The following is a 19,560-nucleotide window of genomic DNA, read 5'->3' as shown; positions in this document are numbered from 1 at the left end:
TGTTAGCCTTGTTCCTACATAGAATTTTCTAATGTGTCTCCCCAGCAATAAATTGCAAACAAGGCTATGACTCTAAGGGTAGACTGTGTTTCATGGGTGTTTAAACAACAGCATTAAGTACTATAGGAATCTGTGGAATGTGGAGTGCAGATTTATGTGTCTTAACAATTTCTTTACTGGTTTGCAATAAGCCAGCAAACTAACACTATTTTTATATTAATTTGGCCTCAGAAGTAGAGTATACTGGAGCATGACAAGAACAACAAAAGTAAACTTGCATATACTTAATAACTGTAACAGTGAATTGCCTCCAATACTAAAATATTTATCAAAACTGGGGGAAAAAAAGCTAAAAAGAATTACCCTCAACAGCCTGTTACCAGCTCTTTAACAGTGGGCAATGTAATGCCTTAAGGTACCTCAAACTGTCTTTCATTTTCTAGACTTAATGGCTGATTGCAGAAATCAATGTTGCCATTAGTAACAGAGTATTTGTTATGGCATGATTTCCTCTGTTGTTAGGCTTGCAGAATGATTACAGTATTAGTGAGGTGCTTTCTTTATAAAGGGCTGAAGATATAACTTTCAATTTACTATCCATTAGTAAGTGACTTTGGAAATATACATGAGACCAGAAATCTTACCTGTTATTACTTGGAGATTTTATTTCAGCAGTCATAGGCTAGTAACTTTAAAAATTGTACCAGGAAGCTCAATATTTTATAGAGATCTCCAATGAAATATTATCTGCTTTGCTATTTTATACACAGCAAGTTAATATGACGTATAATACAATTAAAATGTTTCAGTCTGACTTCTGTTTTTTCTTGTACTTTCAAACGGGTGTGAATTAAGCAGAAGGCTTCATACAAGTTAAAATCTGCACATAAGTTAGAAGATTTTAAAAAGGTTAGTAATTTGTATTTCTGAATCTCTTTTTAATCAGTCCAGTGGCCAGGTACAAGGACATAGCTAAGGAACTGACATGGCTGTCAGAAGGAGGCAATCAGAGAGGGGAGCCAACATGCAGTTTATTAACTACAGCTCAGGGAAGGCATCCTTCCTCACCCTTTTACAGGGAGAACAGGGCAGGATGTGCAAGAGAGACACCATGAATAGAAGAAGAGGAGGAAACCACCTTCCAAAACCTGGAGGGAGAGGCCCTGGCAGAGGCACAGCCATTGGTGGCTGCTCAGACCCTGCAGGGTGGGAAGGAGTCAGCTGAAAGGCTGGGAAACCTGCTGCCCTTGCAGGGGAAAAGGGTGAGCAGAGAATTAACCTCAAAGGCATTGCAGGAACCCAAACACAGATGTTCTGGCAAATAACAGCACATCCCTGTGGACTGTAGGAAACAACCTGACAAGAGAATGCATAAGCTACTTAACTGCCATGATTCCAAATAGAGCTATGAAGCCTTCAGTGCAGAGAGGGAAGAAGAAGTTATCATACCTGAAGAGGAGGGTGAGGAAGGATGAGGGCTGTCCTCCTGAGCACTCCCTGTCTGCGAGAGACCCCCACCTACTCCACTTTCTTCAGTAATGTTAGAGGACCCTGGTGTTGTCGACCTGCTGACAGACTGAGACTCTTGATCACTTCCAGACCCACGCCGCTCATCGAGACTACCTTGAATTATTTCATCTTCTCCTTTCCTGTCTCTTTTGTGGACCCTGGAGTGAACGACCACTTGGTGGTATGTTCTAAAAACCCTGCCGCAGTCTGGGCATTCAGTTGGCTTTTCTTTTATGTTTCCATGACTTTGTAAGTTGTAATCGAGTCCCTGGTTCATACCATGTGACAAAAAATCTCTACTGCCTTCTAAAGGGTCTAGTTTGCTTGGCAAGTCTCTCTGATTGCCCATTTTAGTGCTGTGAACCAAATCAGCAGGCATTTTCTGCTTAGAGCCATCTGCTCCTACTAACACATACTCCCGCTTCTCCTTATCAAACATAACTCCAGCATTTGCCAAAGTGTCTTCGTGGCTGCGCTGTATCTGCTGCTCTTTAGACAAAAAGCCATGTTCCATGGCCATTCCCCTTGCCATAAGCTGCCAGGCCTGATAGCTGTTTACTGGATCCATCTCTGCTGCTTTGGCGGCAGCTTGTAACCTTTCTATACAGCTGGATTTCAGAGGAGGCACCAGATTGAGACAGCCCAATAAAGAATGTTTATCCCCCTCGGCAATGCCGTGGCCAATGCCAGAAATGGGGGAAAGGAGCTTGCCCAAGACTTCCTTCTCTTTCATGGGCATGTCTCCTTTGTTGTAGATCTGATTTTGTTCGCTCAACCTCGCCTTGTCAGGGGGAAGAAAGCCACTCTGCAAACATGACAGATATCTTGAATACAAGTTTGCATGAGCTTCCTGGGACATGCTGCTGATGGAGACAGGTACTTCAGGATCATTAGGAGATTTGTTCTTTACAGATAACTTATTCAGGTGAACTTTCATGTGGTTTTTAAGAAACCAAGGCTCTTTGAATCGCCTCCCGCAGATCTGACAGCAGTGTTCAAAGGAATCCTTGTGCTTTCTCATGTGGCCTTTTAGGAACCAGGCTTGGCTAAACACTTGGCCACACACCTCGCAGCGAAACTCATTGGTGGATTGCTCCCCATTCCCGTTGGAGCCCTGGCCCTGTGCTGACTCTGCAGTTATGTGAGCCTTCTCCACGTGGCTGATGAGCTCCTCCTCCTGCGAGGCAGCAAAGTCACACAGAGTGCACTTGTAAGGCTTGTGTAGGATCCTTATGTGCCTGTCCAGCTCTTCTCGCTTCTTAAACTTGCCTTTGCAAAACGTGCATCTGAACCCGGCTGTCTGAGCGACAACCTCTTCCTGGACGCTGGCTGGCTTTGGAGAGGGAACAGGGTTTGAAATGTCAGGTGTGTTGTGATTAGGTGGCACAGACAAGTTGCAGTTTGCGAGCGGCATGGGCTGGGTGTGCTGCTGCGCTTTCACATCGGGCCGTGGCTGCAGGAGGCTGCTCTTCATCTGCTTGTCCCGAAGAATCGCTCTCTCCTCCAGCTCATGCAAAAGTCTGTTCTCTTCTCGGACCCTTCCACGACCTTTGCCAAGGTTCCCAAGCTTGTGAGTACGCAGGTGTATCTTCAGGTTGCCTTTCTGAGCAGCCCTGTGGTCACAGTAGGGGCACTTGAAGGGTTTCTCTCCGGTGTGGGTTCTCATGTGCAGCGAGAGGATGCTGTTGAAGCGGAAGCGTTTCCCGCACAGGGGGCACGGGTACTTCCTGTTCTTCCTGGCATCATCCTCGATGTCGCTCATCTGAGACATGATCCCCAGGTTCTGCCCATTGAGGAACTGCTGCAGATCCACACGCCCGTTCAGGCTGGTGTCCACCTCTCTGTTGAGCTGGTTCGCCAGCAGGGCCATCTGGCTGCTGATGGGCTGGTTTGCTATGGACATGTGACTTTTGTCTTCTAGTGGCACTGACGCCTTCTCCTCAGGATTCTGCCTGTTCTGGAGCTCTGGGAAGGCATGGCTGAGCTGGGAAGTGATCTGGTGCAGCTTCTGACTCATTGAATATTGCCCATTGAGTATGGTGCTGTTGAGATGGGCGTCAGCTTCTGGCACAGCTGAAGAAACACCAAGGCACAAACTAGCTTCCTCCATCTCTGAAAATCAGAAGATATTTTAGATTCAGACTGTGAAAGAGCTACAAGCATTGAATCACTGCCGTACAATTTGCATTTTATGTTTTACCTACTCATAATAATGCAAAGGAATTAGTGTAAAAACAATTAAAAGTGTATTAAGTGCCAACTGTGCTAGACAGTTTTGATCATACATGTACTCATTCTGCATGTATACCAAGAACTATTCATTACTATTTTAAAATATGCGACAATTTCAAAATCTAATTATTACAGAAGGGGCAAAGGCATTTACCACCTCCCTTGTCCTTCTTGTGAAACTGCACCTGTCTGCATTTCTAAATCTATAAAAAAAGAAATCTTATGCATCTCTCCCATTTTCATTTAAAAAGCCAGCAAAAAAACCCCAAAATAGAAATCCATTTGTAACTTTCAGTTCCATTAACCATATTCAATATATTACACATTCTACAATGAGAAAGATAGTTTTATGATTTGACAAAAAACCGATGGTATGATATTTACTGGTGTACAATAAAACAAGATAATGTTTTGGGAAAAAATAAAGGACAAGCTTTAGAACAATAAAAGGGATTTTGCTTTAGTCAACAAAAAGTGCAGTAATATCTCATTAAGCTGATTAGTATGCTGCTTAGAAACAGTACTAGGTGCTGTAACACATGATTATAATCATAAAAATCCTTCAGTGTTTGCAAGTAAGCATTAACGAGGTATATTAAATTTTAAGGAGACTGCGACTAGCAGCTTTGTAAACCTCTGAGATTAAGATTTAACCCTTCTGTTACAAAACATTGTTATTTTGTCATTTTGAAACTGAGCCCATCAAAAGGCACAAATTATCTTCTGCCAAGTCTTTCAATTCATCATTGAGAACCTTCAGATTTCTGTTACTAGGAAAACTTGCCAGATTACAGAAGGAATATCTCTGGAAGTCTTTCGATGGGTGATACATGTGATTTAAGACACTTTGATTTGTTTTAAAGAGCTCTCTTATGGAACTAGATAAAACCAATTAAAATCTGGGAAAGGTGTTGTGGAAAGCCTCAACAAGTTTAAGAATTCTAATAACTTTCCTAATACACAGTAATGACTACAAATTGTAGCTACACTATGTATATTGCAGGAAATTAGAATTCAGAGCTGTTTGTTAAACACAAGTGCTCTGTTCTGGTCTGCATAATTGTCCACAATAATCCATCCTTGCCACTTCTCTACTCTATACAGATATAATGCATCCATAAAATTCTGTTAAAAATATAAAGTTTCTCATAACTAATTCATAAACTATATGATGCTATAAGATTATATTAGACTACAATTAAGATTTTTGTTGTTCAGTGGCATGATTTGACACTTTATTCACTCTCAAAACCACTGAATTCTATAGGTTCTTAAAAATTTAATTTGGTCACCCCTCTCTTTGGCCTTAGCCAAAAGCATTTTTTCCCTGTGTCTTCCACAAAGGCTCCAGGCATACCCTGGGTGGACTCCACTCCTCACACAGCTACACAGTGGCCACTTGATAGACAATTCAAGGTCCAGATCTGGCACACACTTAAAATGCATGTAATTGTGCTCGTGGGAGCAGTCCAGTAGACTTCAAAGGGTGACTCTTGAAAGCAAAGTTCCACACATGATTAAGTATTTGCAGGATCAGGGCCTAAAAACAAAGTATGGGAGGTCTTTGAGGGGAGACCTCTTTGCTCCTGGCAGGATGACTGAGGTTGTGACACAATGCAGATCTTGTAAGTACAGGAAAGAGTTATATTCACGTGTATTAAAAAAGAACTAGAGCCACCTAATTTTGCCCATATACATAACAGATCTTTTTCAAAATTCAACAGTCTGATTTGGGTCACATATTGGGGCCCATTATTTGCCTGCTGTCAATGTTGTTATTCATAAAAATATAAAGAAGTTAAGTCTATAAAAGAAATCCACTTAAATTTAGCTTGCAGTGCCTGTTTTCCAAAAGTAGAGAGTAGGAGAACATAATTAAGCCAGGTGTTCACCCAAGGCCATGTAGCAAACAAGGAAAATTCTTAATTTCCATTCAAGTTTTCTGTGCAGCAGACCACAATCATTCAAAATGTGGGTACACACAAACCACTTTTTTTTTTTAATTTCTGAAAGTTTTCTTAACTTTTGGAACAAACCAAATTCATGTTCAAAAGGATTAATTAAACAACTGAATACCTGTGGTCCTTAGGTCTGCCATTGCCTGAAGTTAACCCAGATTTTGAATATCTGCCTATGTGCTTCTTAAAAAAAAAAAATACTCTCACAAATAACAACACAACCTGAATCTACTATTTCTCTGGATTTCACATACCCAGGAGTGTTATTTCTCCCCACCATGCTTAAACAAGGCATGCTGGCAAACAAGAATGTGACAATTCCAGAAATGCATAGCATGTGCTGACACACACAAACACTGAAGAATGTTTAGAAAGGTCTTTGTGAATTGTCATTATTCTATAACAGCTTCAAAACTACAGTCTAATTTTTTTTTTTTTCAGTTGATCTCAATAGGACCTGGTGCTTTTACATGCTCAGAGAGGTTTGGGTAGTTAATTTTAGCATTTTATGCTCTATCGAAGTTTGGAAATGCTGACAGATCCCAGTGGAATTTATTAATTCTGATGTTTAACCCTAAGCATCAGTTCAAATGTATGGTTATTTGGATTGGGGAGGGGAGTTGTGGTTGAGGTTTTCGTTATTCTGTGCTTCTTTTTCAAATATAACTTTAATAAAGTAACAGCAGTTGTAGCTGGAACATGGCAAGTTTTCCAATTTTTCCTTTTTGCTATTTTCTGTCTTCCAAACTCATACAGAAATATTTAATGTAGAATATTGAGAGAACAAGCAAAAAAAATCGTTTAGAGGAATACCAAATCCATAATTTCTCATTTAAAGACTAATAATTTTGGATTAAGTCGGGGGAGCCTAACTCCCCCACATGGATCTTTTGGCATGGCAAATGTTTTACATTTTTTATTAAATATGCAGAAAGGTCAGCAAAGCCTCTGCTTAGTGAGCAACAACCAGCTCTGAATGCCACCCACTCTGATCAGCCGTGCAGTTCCTGGGATCCAGCCACCACCATCTCAAGATGTATTCTTCACTTAAACTGCATTTCCCCCTCATCTGCCCCTGCTTCTTGCAGGCCTGCTCCTCCCTCTGGCTCTGAATTGTCTCCTCTGTTCCTCACTCCAACCTGGTTTCATTGCAAAGCATAACCATGGCACTGAAAGTACTGCCCTGTGACATTTCTCCCCTGCCATGCCCAGTTACAGCTTTTCTGAACACAGGGACCTTGCTACTGATCAGCTTTCACAGAAACCACTCCTGGTATCCCTTAGCCCTCTCACAGCAAAACCTACCAAAATCTCATCTTGTATCCACATGCAAGACAGAAACAAAACACAGCCTCATCCATCATTCCACTATGAATTAGATAACTCAATCTAATTTTCCTAATTTCTCTAAAAAAAAACAAAAAGAATTTGCAATTTCATTCTCTCCCTCTTTATCCATCATTCCTGTGTAGGTCTGTGGCCAGAGAGGGTTACCTCAGGTGGAGCAAGGGGCTTTCATTCCCCACTGAGGCCCCTGCAGTTCATGGTACCCACCTCGGTGTCAAGGTATACAAAAATAAAAAATCTGGAAAAGTCCATTAATAAGTGCTACTTTGATGCTCCATGATAGGGAAAACCTCTAGCTTTCAGTTGTTAAATATATAGTCTATCACATTATTTTCATGATCCTGATCTCTCATATAAGGAAGGCACAGAATGTTTTGCCATCTCTTGTGCTGGGAACGAAGCACAATGTTCTCTGTAGTTAACAAATGTTTACAAAATGAACTACAAATCAAATTTGAGATTGTTAAAGAATTCAAAATATATTTGCTGGAGTTTATTTAGTAAACTTCTGACCTTTAATTATCTCAAATGTTGGGTGAAGACAGTGTCCCTCAAGACACGGCACCGCACCAGAGCACGTTGGGATCAGCAGTCACGGGCTGCCCTTTCCAACCCAAAGAAACCCTCAGCTCTTGCCCAGGTGAGTTGCTGTGGCCAAAAAGCGCCAAACCAGCCCCGCTGCATTCACAGGCTACACCCAGCTGGGCTCACTCTGCGCTGGGCAGGGCAGCAGCACCCCTGGGAGGCAGCACACCGACCGTCCAAGGCCATCTGGCCACAAACTGTGCCCAGCGGGCAGGATCCTGTTCCTCTGAGGAGGAGCTCAGCTTATGAAACTCACTGTGGGATACAGATATTATAAAATACTCTCTCTCATCTCCTACATAAAGGTACAGTGAGACATTCAAGTCCCTTTGATGATACTAATAGTTATTTTGATTTCGCTCACATTTTTGCCCTCAAGACTATTTCCTGTGATATCAATAGCGAAAGTTCTGGCTTTAGCCATTTCAATTGAACACACAGATTTTATTTAACTATTTGAAATGGATTACTGGAATTTAAAACCAATTATGACACCAGAAATGCCTGTCATCACAACTACATTAATGTAATACGAGAAGCTGAGCTTCCTCTTGCTGGAAACAGAGAAAAAAAAATATGGCAAGCAGGATGGGAGAATTTAAAGATAAATCTATGCCTGGGCACACATGTAAACATATGCAGGCACATGAATATCTGTATACAGACACATATGTGCAGACACACACCTGTTATCTTTGCAAACAGATGGACCAAATTCAGCTCTTATTTACACCTGTTCATTCCTGCTGGATACACACACACACTGAAGCTCTCCCCTCTGTAGAGAAAACAGTCATTTTAAAGCCACTGTTGTGCTGTTATTATGGCTTAGATTAGGTTAGTTAAAAGATTTACAGTTCAGTAAGCAAAGTAATGCTTTACAAGCTCACGTGTTTAAACGACAAGCTCGCTCTGGCCCTGATCCTCTGAGCAGTTAGAGCTACACACACTGTTACTTATGCTTTCAGAATATAGACCTGGTATTTATCTTTCCAGCTAGAAAAATTCACATACATCTACATTATCTTGTGGTCCACTGGCAAATTCTAGAAAGACTGCTTCAGTTCTTAGCAACCCGTAAACAGGTATTGCTGAGATCAGAATATATATTGAATTTTTATTAAATATTGTTCTTATTGTTGCAGCAGAAACAGTTGAACTAAAGCTGTTATAAGCATAATACACTCCTGTTAAGAAATACAGAACACCAGACTACTGAACCCTTTCAGGGTCATTAAACAGCTGTAAACATTATTACAAAAATAAACCAGAGATTTCATGCTTACATTTTAGCCCAGAGCTTGGTGTGCTGAGCAAGTACATTTTTTTCATCTCTTACAATCAACGCTGGTGACATTTGGGCATCCAAACAAATTACATCACAAATATTACTGAGGTGGGTAGGATACTGAGCAGTTTATTTGCCAGATGATTAATATATAAACAGTAGGGCAGGATAAATGACCTACTCTTCTTTGACTGATTTGTAGGCAATACTAAGAGACATAGATGTAAATAGTTGGATTTTAACAAAAACATGTGTGCACGGAAGGGGAGGGGAGAGATCAGCTGTATTTAATGCCACCAGGACAGCATTATCCAGTCTGATAAAATGAAATAAACATTAGGCCAGATTCTATTCTCATTTTACTTATGTAAAATAGAGTAATTGCATCGACTTCATAGGAGTTTTTGTTAAGTAGGTGTCCTGTTCCTTGGGGTATAATATAATTATATCAGGAAAATATATGGTTTCTGGAGTATAACAGGATGTCTTTAAAAAAAGAAAGTTGGCCTACAGGTAATGTGCCCTATCTATTTGTTTTTATTTAAACATTATTAAGGCCAGCTTGGTAATTGGCTATCACCACTAGTGACATTAGCACATTTGGGCTTTGTGGGCATTGCAGAGCACGTGTAACTCGCAGCTCCTGTTGGAGAGAGCTGGTTTGGAGCAGGAGCAGAGCACAGCCTGCCCAGAGCTCTGGGGGAGCAGGGCTGCCTCATCCGCAGCTCCAGGAGGCTCCAGAGCTGCCCCATCCCACATCTCGGGAGGTTCCAGGGCTGCCCCATCCCACATCCCAGGAGGTTCTGTGGCAGCCCCATCCCACACCCCAGGAGGCTCCAGAGCTGCCCCATCCCACATCCCAGGAGGCTCCAGGGCTGCTCCATCCCACAGCCCAGGAGGCTCCATCCCACAGCCCAGGAGACTCCAGGGCTGCTCCATCCCACACCCCAGGAGGCTCCAGAGCTGCCCCATCCCACATCCCAGGAGGCTCCATCCCACAGCCCCACTCCATCACCCATCCTCCAGCGCCGGCACCACGCAGGGGGCAGCCGGGAAGGCATTTGACAAAACTGTGGCTGCTTTGTAGTGCTGATATTTAAACAAGCTGCTTATTGATTCCAAAACAAAGTACTCCTTTAGTAACAACAGAGCCAACTCATTCCACAACAGTTTTTATGTCTTAAAGAAGGGTTAGCAGAGGGATTTTGAAGTTTCAAAAGTCATTAGCAGACAGAAAATGGTTTGCTGAGGCTGTACTGCCTTTGCTCTGGACTGGGAAGAGAGTTGCTTTCTAAAATACCTGTTACATCTGCAGGGTACTTTCTAGTTAGCACAGCCTTTGGGACTGATAAGTGATCAGTGGAAGATAAATCACCAGAGCAGCCTTTGGTTGGTAGCACCCATGGAGTGGAGGACTCTGAACCATTTGTGATCACAATCTAGGAAGATGAGCACAGAGGAGAGGAGAGGTCATTTATAAATCTCACTCACAGATTAGAATAGAAAGATTAGAAGAATGCAGACAAGCTGTTTGATTTATTGCTACTTTGCATGTGACTTAGCAAAATCTGTTTTCCTCCTTATTTATTCTATTTCACTTGCATATACTTAAGAAGTCAGATCCAAAGAAGAGAAGGATAAATAATTGCTACTGAAAGTTCAGTAGATTAAAAAATAAAAAAAAAAAAAAAAAGATTTTTTTTCCAGGCACTGGTTGCATCTGGGATCATTATTTCTTAGCTTATAAACATTGATTCTCATTTTACTTTTTTTTTCCTAGTGATCTTTTGATGGCAAAAGTAAAGAAAAGAGTGATACCAAAATTCATATTGGAGCCTTATTTGTGAAATGCTTCATTAAACTAAAGCTTCTGTTACTTTAGAAACAGCATTTTTTAAAGTAAATTTGTTATTTTCATGTAATTTGGAATGTATACAACTGATTAAACCCTCTCCAATTTGATCAATTTCCTGTAGCTCCTATCTGATCATTCACTTTAATTAATCTAACTGGCATCCACATCAGATTGAAGAAACCTTAAAATTAAGCTTTTAATGAACCACTTTACCATCACAGAGTACAAATAAAATAATAAAATGCCTGGAAGACTCTACAAAGCATATTTATTATTTCATTTTTTGTCATTTTTACAGCATGGAAAGGCCTCTGAATCTCCTATTCTCATCTGAGGACACTGCACTGCTCTGGAAGTCTGCAACGCTCTAACCCATTATATAACATTAAAAGATACATAATGTTGACCCTATTAATCCTGCATTCCTCACACAGGAAAGTTCCAAATAAAAGGCCAAGCATTTCAGCTGGGAGAGGACAGGAGGATCAGGCCCCCTGAACCAATTACAAAGAGATCAATAAAGAAGAGTTAAGACCGCAGAACTCAAAGCACAGTTTGAAACTACTTAAATCCAAAACTGTAATGATGGGTTGATGATTTTTTTTTTTTCATTTCACAAAGGCTTAGACTTAGATTTTGTGCACAGCTAAATATAATGTCAAATGCACATATGTCCCAGAGATCAAAGTATGATTGACTGTGAAATATTCATATGTGATAGCCCAGCGAGATTTTGTTCGCAAGGGCACCTGTCAGAAGCATAAGCTTGGATACAAATCATCAAATAAGTATGTGAAATCATTACTAAAACCCAGGCATGCAATCAGATAGTCAGTTGTCTGAAACTGCTGGACTGTAGCCAGCACAGTGGCTCAACAGACTAATGCTTTGGTCTTTGCAGATCCTCAGGGGCCTGGTTCAGCTCCTCCTGCTACTGGTCAGGTCAGCTGTCTGTACCTAGTGTTGACTTTCCTGGCACTTAATGCTAGGAGCAAAGCAAAAAAACCCGAGTCCATAAGTTGCCTTTGACCTGAGCCACAGAAACATCTGCTGGTTGAGTCACAAAGTGCTTGTTGGCCAAGTTTAACAGGATCCGAGCCTGCTGCGGATCAGCTCTCTCAGCAGTAGGTGTCACTGCAATAAATAGATGGATTTCAAGGGACAAAGACACTCATTGCCCGGGAAAATGCATAAACAGAACATCCCTGAATAGAGAGACTTTTGAAAAGTATGTGGTCCAGTTAGACTTCTCCTTTAACTTTATGCAAAATGTTGGGAATCTGGTTTAGGGAGGAATTAAATTGCACGGGTGGGATTGCCAACAACAACAGCACCGTAATTTTGTCCTTTAGTCCTGTGTCACAGAGATCCTTTAATTCACATTAATCACCTCCCTGCAATCCCAGGTCTATTAGGTAAAGACTGTTACAGTTAAACCTTTTAAAAAAAAAAAAGCTCTCTAACAAATTAAGTCATTTGCTCTAGTGGAACAAAAGACCTAGTTATATGGAAAGACTCTGCACACTCAGCTGTGGTTGTAGGACTGAAAGACCCCAAGGTTAGCCTATTTTTTGTCAAATTAGAGAGCCTATACCAACCCTATCTGCATACAGAACAAGGAGAGAGAGAATACTTATAACAGCTTGGGAGGTGGGGGGATGATGTCTCAAGTATAGATTTAATTAATAGAATGCATATTTTGAAGAAGCAGTAACCAATTTATATTTGAAACAGAAATATTTGGTATGCCAAGTAATATCACAGAGATGTCAGCCAAGTCTACACCATATTTGGTTTCATTATCACAAAATGGTTCGTAGGATAATTAAGGATGCTCCAAATTGCATGCTATTGAGTTAGACTGTAGACAAAACAATGCATCACTAAGCATATGGGCTACCTGTGATGACATCAAGACAGAAACTACGTGCCTAAGAGAATGTTTTAAGAAAAAGGAAAGATTAATATATTAAATCTTGTGTAACCTGTTGCACATGAAAGAGAACATATGTGATAATACATACCCCTAAAGTACATATATAATACAACTGCATTTATTTTACTCCCAAGAATTCTAAATGGGGAACAAAAGAGAGGAAGAAATATAGAGAGAATGAAAAGATCAATTGCTGCATTCTTCAAGGTCAGTATATTTAGGAAAAAAACTATATTAAAAAAAAATCACCCCCATGAAAAGCATAAAGAGCCACACTACAGATGTGGAAAGAGCTCCTCGTTTCCCCCCAGCAGCTTCTGCCCCAGCATTCCCTAAAGGCCTCCAGCACATGGGACCCCAAAGCACACTGTGATCAATTCAATCAGAGAGGAGAGGAACACCTTTGATAAATGCTTCTTTGCTGGGTACAGAAATATCCAACATCTTAATACAATGGAAGGGGAAACCGGTAGAAATTCAGAAGTAACTTGCCCAATTTCTGTGCTCCCAAAGAGCATGAAGAGACCAAGGTTTTCAGAATTTCAGCACTGTAGAAATAAGTATCCCAAACTGATCATTTCCATATCTCATTTAGGAAAAAGCTTGCCATGTATCTTGACTTAAATAGATGGCTCATCCTCTGTAAAGAAGCCAGGGACAGCATCCAGAACTCTTGACTCCCATTGCTTAGTCCAGTATGCCAGATAGCTTTCCTTTATCAAACATAATTGACTGCTGAATAGACAGAGTTTTTTAACTCATGGCAAACCTGTCAGCATAATTTTTTTTATTTGTTTAAAATGCTAGATTTTTTTGTTTTGTTTTTTAATAACAGAGATTCTTGGCCGTTAATACTTTCTATCTCCAAATTCTATCTTCTTTCTTCCCTCAGTCCAACTGATTTATTCTTCTTCTCCCTATAACACATAAACTTGGTGACAAAAAATACCACACAAAATTTAGATGGTTGTAGTGATTCTTATATACAAGTGGCTTTCATGAGTTATTACTCATCATATTAGTTTAATACTAATTTCCAGGGGGAAAAAGGAAACAAAGAATAAAGCTGAGAAAGCCTTAAAGTTTGAGTGAAATGAGATGGAGTAAAAGATGCAGTTGAAATAGGCAGGGACACTAGAAGCAGGGTAATGCTGGAAAATAGAGCAAACAATTCACAGAATACCCCTTGTGTTTGTGGTCTCCCAAAAAGCAGAAAGAAAAAACTCGTTAAAGAATTAAGTGGAAAAGATAGATGAGGAAATATCACACAGACTAAGGCATGAAAAAATGTACCTAATTAATACCAAGTAAAATGACGCAGAAGAAAACACAAATCCCCTTTATTGCATTGGTGTTCTGTTCTGCCCATATTCTTACTGATACCTCACTGCTTCTGCCATTTAACTTTACCAATTGATCACTGTCATGAGCACAAGAGCAGAGCTGGGAACTCCAAGGCCAGCTTGGACCTCCTGAGCTGCTTTCCCACTGATACAAGTGGCTCGGGCTTACCAGGGTGTGGTTAGCAGTCTCTGTGCTGCTCAGACACCCACCCACCCTGAGGAATTTCCAGAAAACAAGCTCTTTATCCTATGTCCTTTTAGAGGAGCAAAAAGAAATACACCACACTGCTCTTTCAGAGGGAGGAAGACAACCCCAAAGAGGAACATCTATACCAAAAGTAACTGACCTGGGGTACTTCCCTGTATTTTCCCAGCTGATTTAAAGTCCTCTCTACCTGTTGCAGTGAGATTATTCTGCCTTTTCCTCTGAATGGTGGTACCAAACAGTTGTCACAGTTTTGCAGTTAAGCCAAGGGAATAACAATGGTGTCACACCAGTGAGCACAAGAAAAGGTCCCATCTTTGCAGTGCTCTTGGCTTTGCAAAGATGGGACCTTTTGTGCAGCCCCTGAAGGGAACAGAGAATCTCCTCCCTTTGCCCTCAGGACCCAACAAGCTGGGCACCAACTGCTGCTCAGGCACCCCTGTTTCATGTGGGCACAGTAGCTTTGATCATTAACAGAAAGGCACTGAAAACCTGGCAGACACATGGCAGATAGATGAAGGAGGGGAGAAGGAATACTGTAAAAATATAATAACATTCTAAAGCTACCTGCAGGATAAAAATCCTTGAAGTAATTTTGATGTTAATTGCAACATTGCAGGCCCTTGGCTGAAAAGACAGCCTCTCATGGTGATAGGTGAGTGGTAACAAAGCTGACAAAGAAAGTCTGATAAATGCAATCCCAGGATGACAGACCCTGGCAAGTTCAATTACGGTTGCAAAGTCAGGTGGGAGATGGACTCTGCTGACTGTAATATATCCTTAGCAGCCAGCTCTGGCCACAAACAGCTCTGACCAAACTCCTTCGAGTGACTGACAGCATCCCAGGAGCCTCCAGCCCCACAGAGAGCTGAGAGCAGCTACAGTTGTTATCAGAAGGACCAGGGACTAACAGGGACTGCTTCACTGCAAGATTTCAACACAACACACACAAAAACACCACAAACTCTCACTGAAACTATTCCAAGCCTCTTGAAAAGCCTGTGCAAATGAGCAGTTTGTGTTCACTTTCTCCAGTGTAAAGCTTCACTCAATGTTAATTCACACTCTGCAAACCAGTGTGAATGCAGGTGACTCCAGCAAAACACAAAGCCAGACCAAAGTGGGGAGAAAGGTTTGGTGGCTCAGGTTCAAGCCCCTGGCCATGGGAGGCAGTGACTGGGCTCCTACTACTTACAACAGGAGCATCAGAGAGATTCTCTTCCTACAGGACCGAATCCCAAATCTCCAGAGCTGAGAGCAGTCAGGAGTTCCCACACAAAATCCCTGTTTGGGCATTGCTCCTGTTGCCCAAGCAGAAACTCATTTTTCTGAATTCCAGCCCCTTGCACCTATACTTATGAATATGGAGATCATTATATCTCTTTCTAATTAAGAGGATTTTCATCTCCTTAGTTTTATACTTCAGAATAGGCTAACTATTCTTATTTGATGTGAGAAAGAAAGAAGTAGATGTATAGAGCATATTGTGGCTTGTCATACTTCAGTGCAAAATTATCTGAGAATTTAAGTCAAGTTTAATCAAAGTATTTGGCTTCCTTGCAGCTCTATTTTTTTCTAATTTTTTTAAGTAACAAAAAGAGAAGTCTTTTGCCAATTTTTTGTTGAATTTTATTTTCTGACTGACTATTTTAGAAAAAAGCCAAACTCACAGTGTTATTTAACAACTTCTTTGTTATCTTTCTGTGTTTTTCAAAAATATTGAAAAATGACAATAGTATAAAAATTATACTGTAAAAAGTGTAAGCACTGTGAATGAGCAGAGTTATTCATTTATATCCCTAGCTTATGAAATGCCCGTATCACATATCCTTTATCCAACAGCAGACTCTTTTAGCTTCAATCAGCAGAGCTAACAATATGTTATTGATATGATTTCAGGAAGCTGTCAGCAGGCAGCTTTGCTTTCAGCTCCTCAGCTCTGGTGAGCACACAGAACTGTACCTGTGCCTCTCCCGCAGGAGAGCTGGCAGCGAGGTGCACATTCCTGTCAGCTGTCACTGCAGAATAAAGAGAAACCTAAACAGGTCTTCCTCACTCCCCACAGTCCTTACACAGAGAGAACACACTGCTGCTTCACTGGGAATGCTCAGCAGCACCACAAACCCTGGGGTGCTGAGGGTGGATCGCTGTCCCTGCAAGGAGCTGGGCAAGGAGCAGCAGGGCAGGTCACCCGAGGGCTTTCACCCTCTTGCCCCATGCCCACCTCCTCCCCAGCTGGCCTTTCATAAGTTTCCACCTTCCTCCTGTGCCCTCCAATTCTGCCCAGCACAAAGTGAGTAGGAAGAGGAGTGAGCAGGGGGTAACCAGGTGCTCACCTCTGCAGGCAGCAGAGGGGTGAAATGGTGCCTGAAGCTTTGCACACCCCAAGCCAGGAGTGCAGGAGCTGTCAGAGCCTGACTCCTGTGCAGGGAGGTACAGGAGGGGTAAATGGGGGAGTCCCCTGGTGTCCTGGTGCCCCTGCTCCTCTAAGCTCCCTCCAGAAAAGGGGTGCAATCTAAATGAGAGGTGAGGCTCTTCTGTAAAGATGCAAACTTCTTCATTTTTAACCACTTCTCCTTGAAGGGAAAATAAAGTTAGCACACAATTAAGTCCAGTATTTTATAGATTATATTTATGAGCTGCTTTAGTTTCAGGATCTGAAGAATGATCACATATGTCAGAAGCCACAACAGGTAAGCTAAAAGTGCAACTCTTTCCACTTTAGAAAACCAGTGGGTTTTAAAACTAGATTTCATATTGGCATACAAGCTTTAATAACAAAAGAGTATTTTGTACTATGAGATGTTGGTCATTTTTTCATCTGACAAAGAGCAATAACAGGCTGCTGCAGGAGTTAGCACAGTTTTTGGTGAGCTTTTTTTCCTCCAAATGATCAGAGAAAGTACCGTACTTTCAGGATGTGCCTCACTTGCTCTTAAAAGGGTAAAACAAAATATTCTCCTAGCTATTCTAAGCCTGCCATATAAGTATTATGCTGTTACAGATTTCAAAAGGTTAGCTTCAATGAACCTGACATCAGTATAACCCAAAATAACCCATTCAAGAGAAAAGTAAGAAATAATTGCTGTTTTCTCTTTTTTTTTCCTCAGCTATATTGCTATAATGATTTTGCATAACAGATTGAACAAAGTGCTGTTGTGACAGGTGGTAGAATTCAGCTAGTAAGCACAGAGACAGGGTTCAATTTAGTTTGTGAATCCTTTAATTGTTGTGCAGCTAATTAAAGAAGGTTCTTTACACTCGCAAGTGTTTACCGTTGCTAGTATGCATACATGAAAAATTAAATTGTGCCTTCAAGGGCTGAGAACTATAGAAAAATCATAGCTGATTCTGCAACATGCTTACCAGCTCAAAATAGCTGCTTTTCACAATTGGAATTTGTAAAACTTTTTGCTAAGCAAATATAGAGCTAATTAGAAGTGTTCGTTGGACCAATTAACATTTAAATAAATAAGCCATATTGCACATTTCACAGTCTTTATTTAATGATGCTTCTTAACTCTTTGGAAAGATTCCTTTAAGTACAAATAAGTTGTCATAAAAATGAAAGACAAAAATAACACCATAACAGTATATTCTATGCTTTTTTCTTTTTGCCTTGAAGTCTTCTCTAAAACTCTATACCTGTTACTGAGAAAGGGGGGTACACAAATCTGGTTCCTTCTTTCATCTTGTCAAGTTACCTTTCCACCTTTTTGAATGCAAACAGAAAAACATATTTGATTACTATTTAAAGTGTTATGATAGCTCTGTTTGTTTTGCCCCATGGAACAGAATCTGTTTTAGACAAAAATTCTTACTTTTATCTCATAAAATGGCCATTCCAGCCCAAAAGAAGGGTGTTCTCAGAAGAGACTGCTCTTAGAGCAACAAAAACAGCAGTTTGAAAGTTGCATATGCAAACAATGAAGCTACAGAAAAAACCTAAATCTGTTTCCAGGCCTGCTGTTTGCATTCCCACAGCAAATCCAGCTCTGTTGTTATACCTAACCCCAGGGCTGCAATTGCCTGTCTCTTCGGGGTCAAGTGATATTTTGCTTTCAAAACAACTGTCTTTTAATTTAACAGTCCCTTTCAATCAATAGGACTCCTTCAGCCTGCGCTGAACATACATTTTCTCTCTCTCTTTCAACCTCCAAACCCCTACCTGACACAAAGGTTACATTAAAAACAGAGGAAAGGCTTCTTTCTACTTTTTTCCAAGGTGCATTGCACTACCTTGCAATCACACTAAGAGCTAATGTGGAAGGACTCATTGTTGACCTTGGCTTCCAGCACAGAAAACCAAATTAACAAGGACCAATTAACATTCAAATAAATAAGGAAGATTAACAAAGAATACTTTGCATACCAAGAGGGTAAAATAAACTAGAGGAAGGAGTAGAGTATCTCCCTCAACCAGGAAGAGTGGAATTCTCCAGGAAGGACAGCAGCCCATCAGAGCATGGACGCACAGGCTGCTCTTTCCAAGGCCTGATGAGCTCCAGAGGGGATGAGGCCATGAGTGAAACAGGCAAAGCTCCAACTTTGGAAAACCCTTGGGAACATGTGCCAAGACCCCACAGTCCTGCATGATGCTCCTGTGAAAGGGAAGGTGCTCCCCACCTGTCTGGTCTCTGCTCTGCCCCTTTCTCCTGGGGCTGTTGGTGCTTTGAGCTCACAGCTGGCCAGCAGCAGCCCAAGGCAGACACTTCTTGCATGGATTGCCAATATATGAGTTTTCTGATTCAATTTTTAGTGAGAAAGGTGTGTTTGGTTTTGGTTTTTTAGATTCAGTAAATTCTGGTTCAAGTCAAAGAGAAGAAGTGGCCAAAGAAGATCCTGCAGCCCAAGAGGAAGGTATTTGGGAAGTCCATAGAGACTGAAAATTTTGTGGTTTAAAATGTACATTCCATTACACTCCACCTGAAGGCTCCAACCTAAATATTTGTGCTAATTAGATAGTTGTTCTGAGTACTGAGTTGCAAAATACACATATCAAGTTCTCAAAATGTCATGGTTCAGAGCAAACCTGTCTCTATACAACTTTTATTTGATATACTACTTTAACCTTTCTTTGGGGGCAGTGGGGGGAACACAGGTAGCTGAAGCTCTAACGCGGGTTGTAGGGACTCCCTGTGCCATGGAGGATCAGAAATGGATCAGAAAATGCTACACCAAGATGGATGGAAAGTGGTTGAACCCTCTACCTTCATCATTCTCTGCCTCTTGCTCTTCCTGTGGGTAAATCTACAAAAAATACTTTAAACTGGCAAAATTTCTCCACCATTCTGGGGTATCA

At 41.1% G+C, this 19,560-nt stretch overlaps 1 protein-coding gene across 8 annotated transcripts in view; it reads right to left on the bottom strand.

Moving 5' to 3' along the window:
* ZNF536 (zinc finger protein 536) overlaps positions 1–19,560 on the bottom strand; it is a 343,245-nt gene that overhangs the window by 181,780 nt on the left and 141,905 nt on the right. For 7 of the 8 annotated variants that reach the window (XM_064722742.1, XM_064722741.1, XM_064722747.1 and 4 more), the window contains exon 6: positions 1,450–3,621. In XM_064722742.1, the coding sequence (XP_064578812.1) occupies positions 1,450–3,619 (2,170 nt within the window). In that variant the 5' untranslated portion in view covers positions 3,620–3,621. Of the gene's footprint in view, positions 1–1,449; positions 3,622–10,219; positions 10,359–19,560 lie in introns of all 8 variants that reach the window. The other variant, XM_064722746.1, reaches the window with a different exon arrangement.

This window comes from Zonotrichia leucophrys, chromosome 11, assembly GCF_028769735.1.
Source record: "Zonotrichia leucophrys gambelii isolate GWCS_2022_RI chromosome 11, RI_Zleu_2.0, whole genome shotgun sequence".
NCBI lineage: Eukaryota > Metazoa > Chordata > Aves > Passeriformes > Passerellidae > Zonotrichia > Zonotrichia leucophrys.
This window is presented reverse-complemented; position numbering and strand designations above follow the sequence as displayed.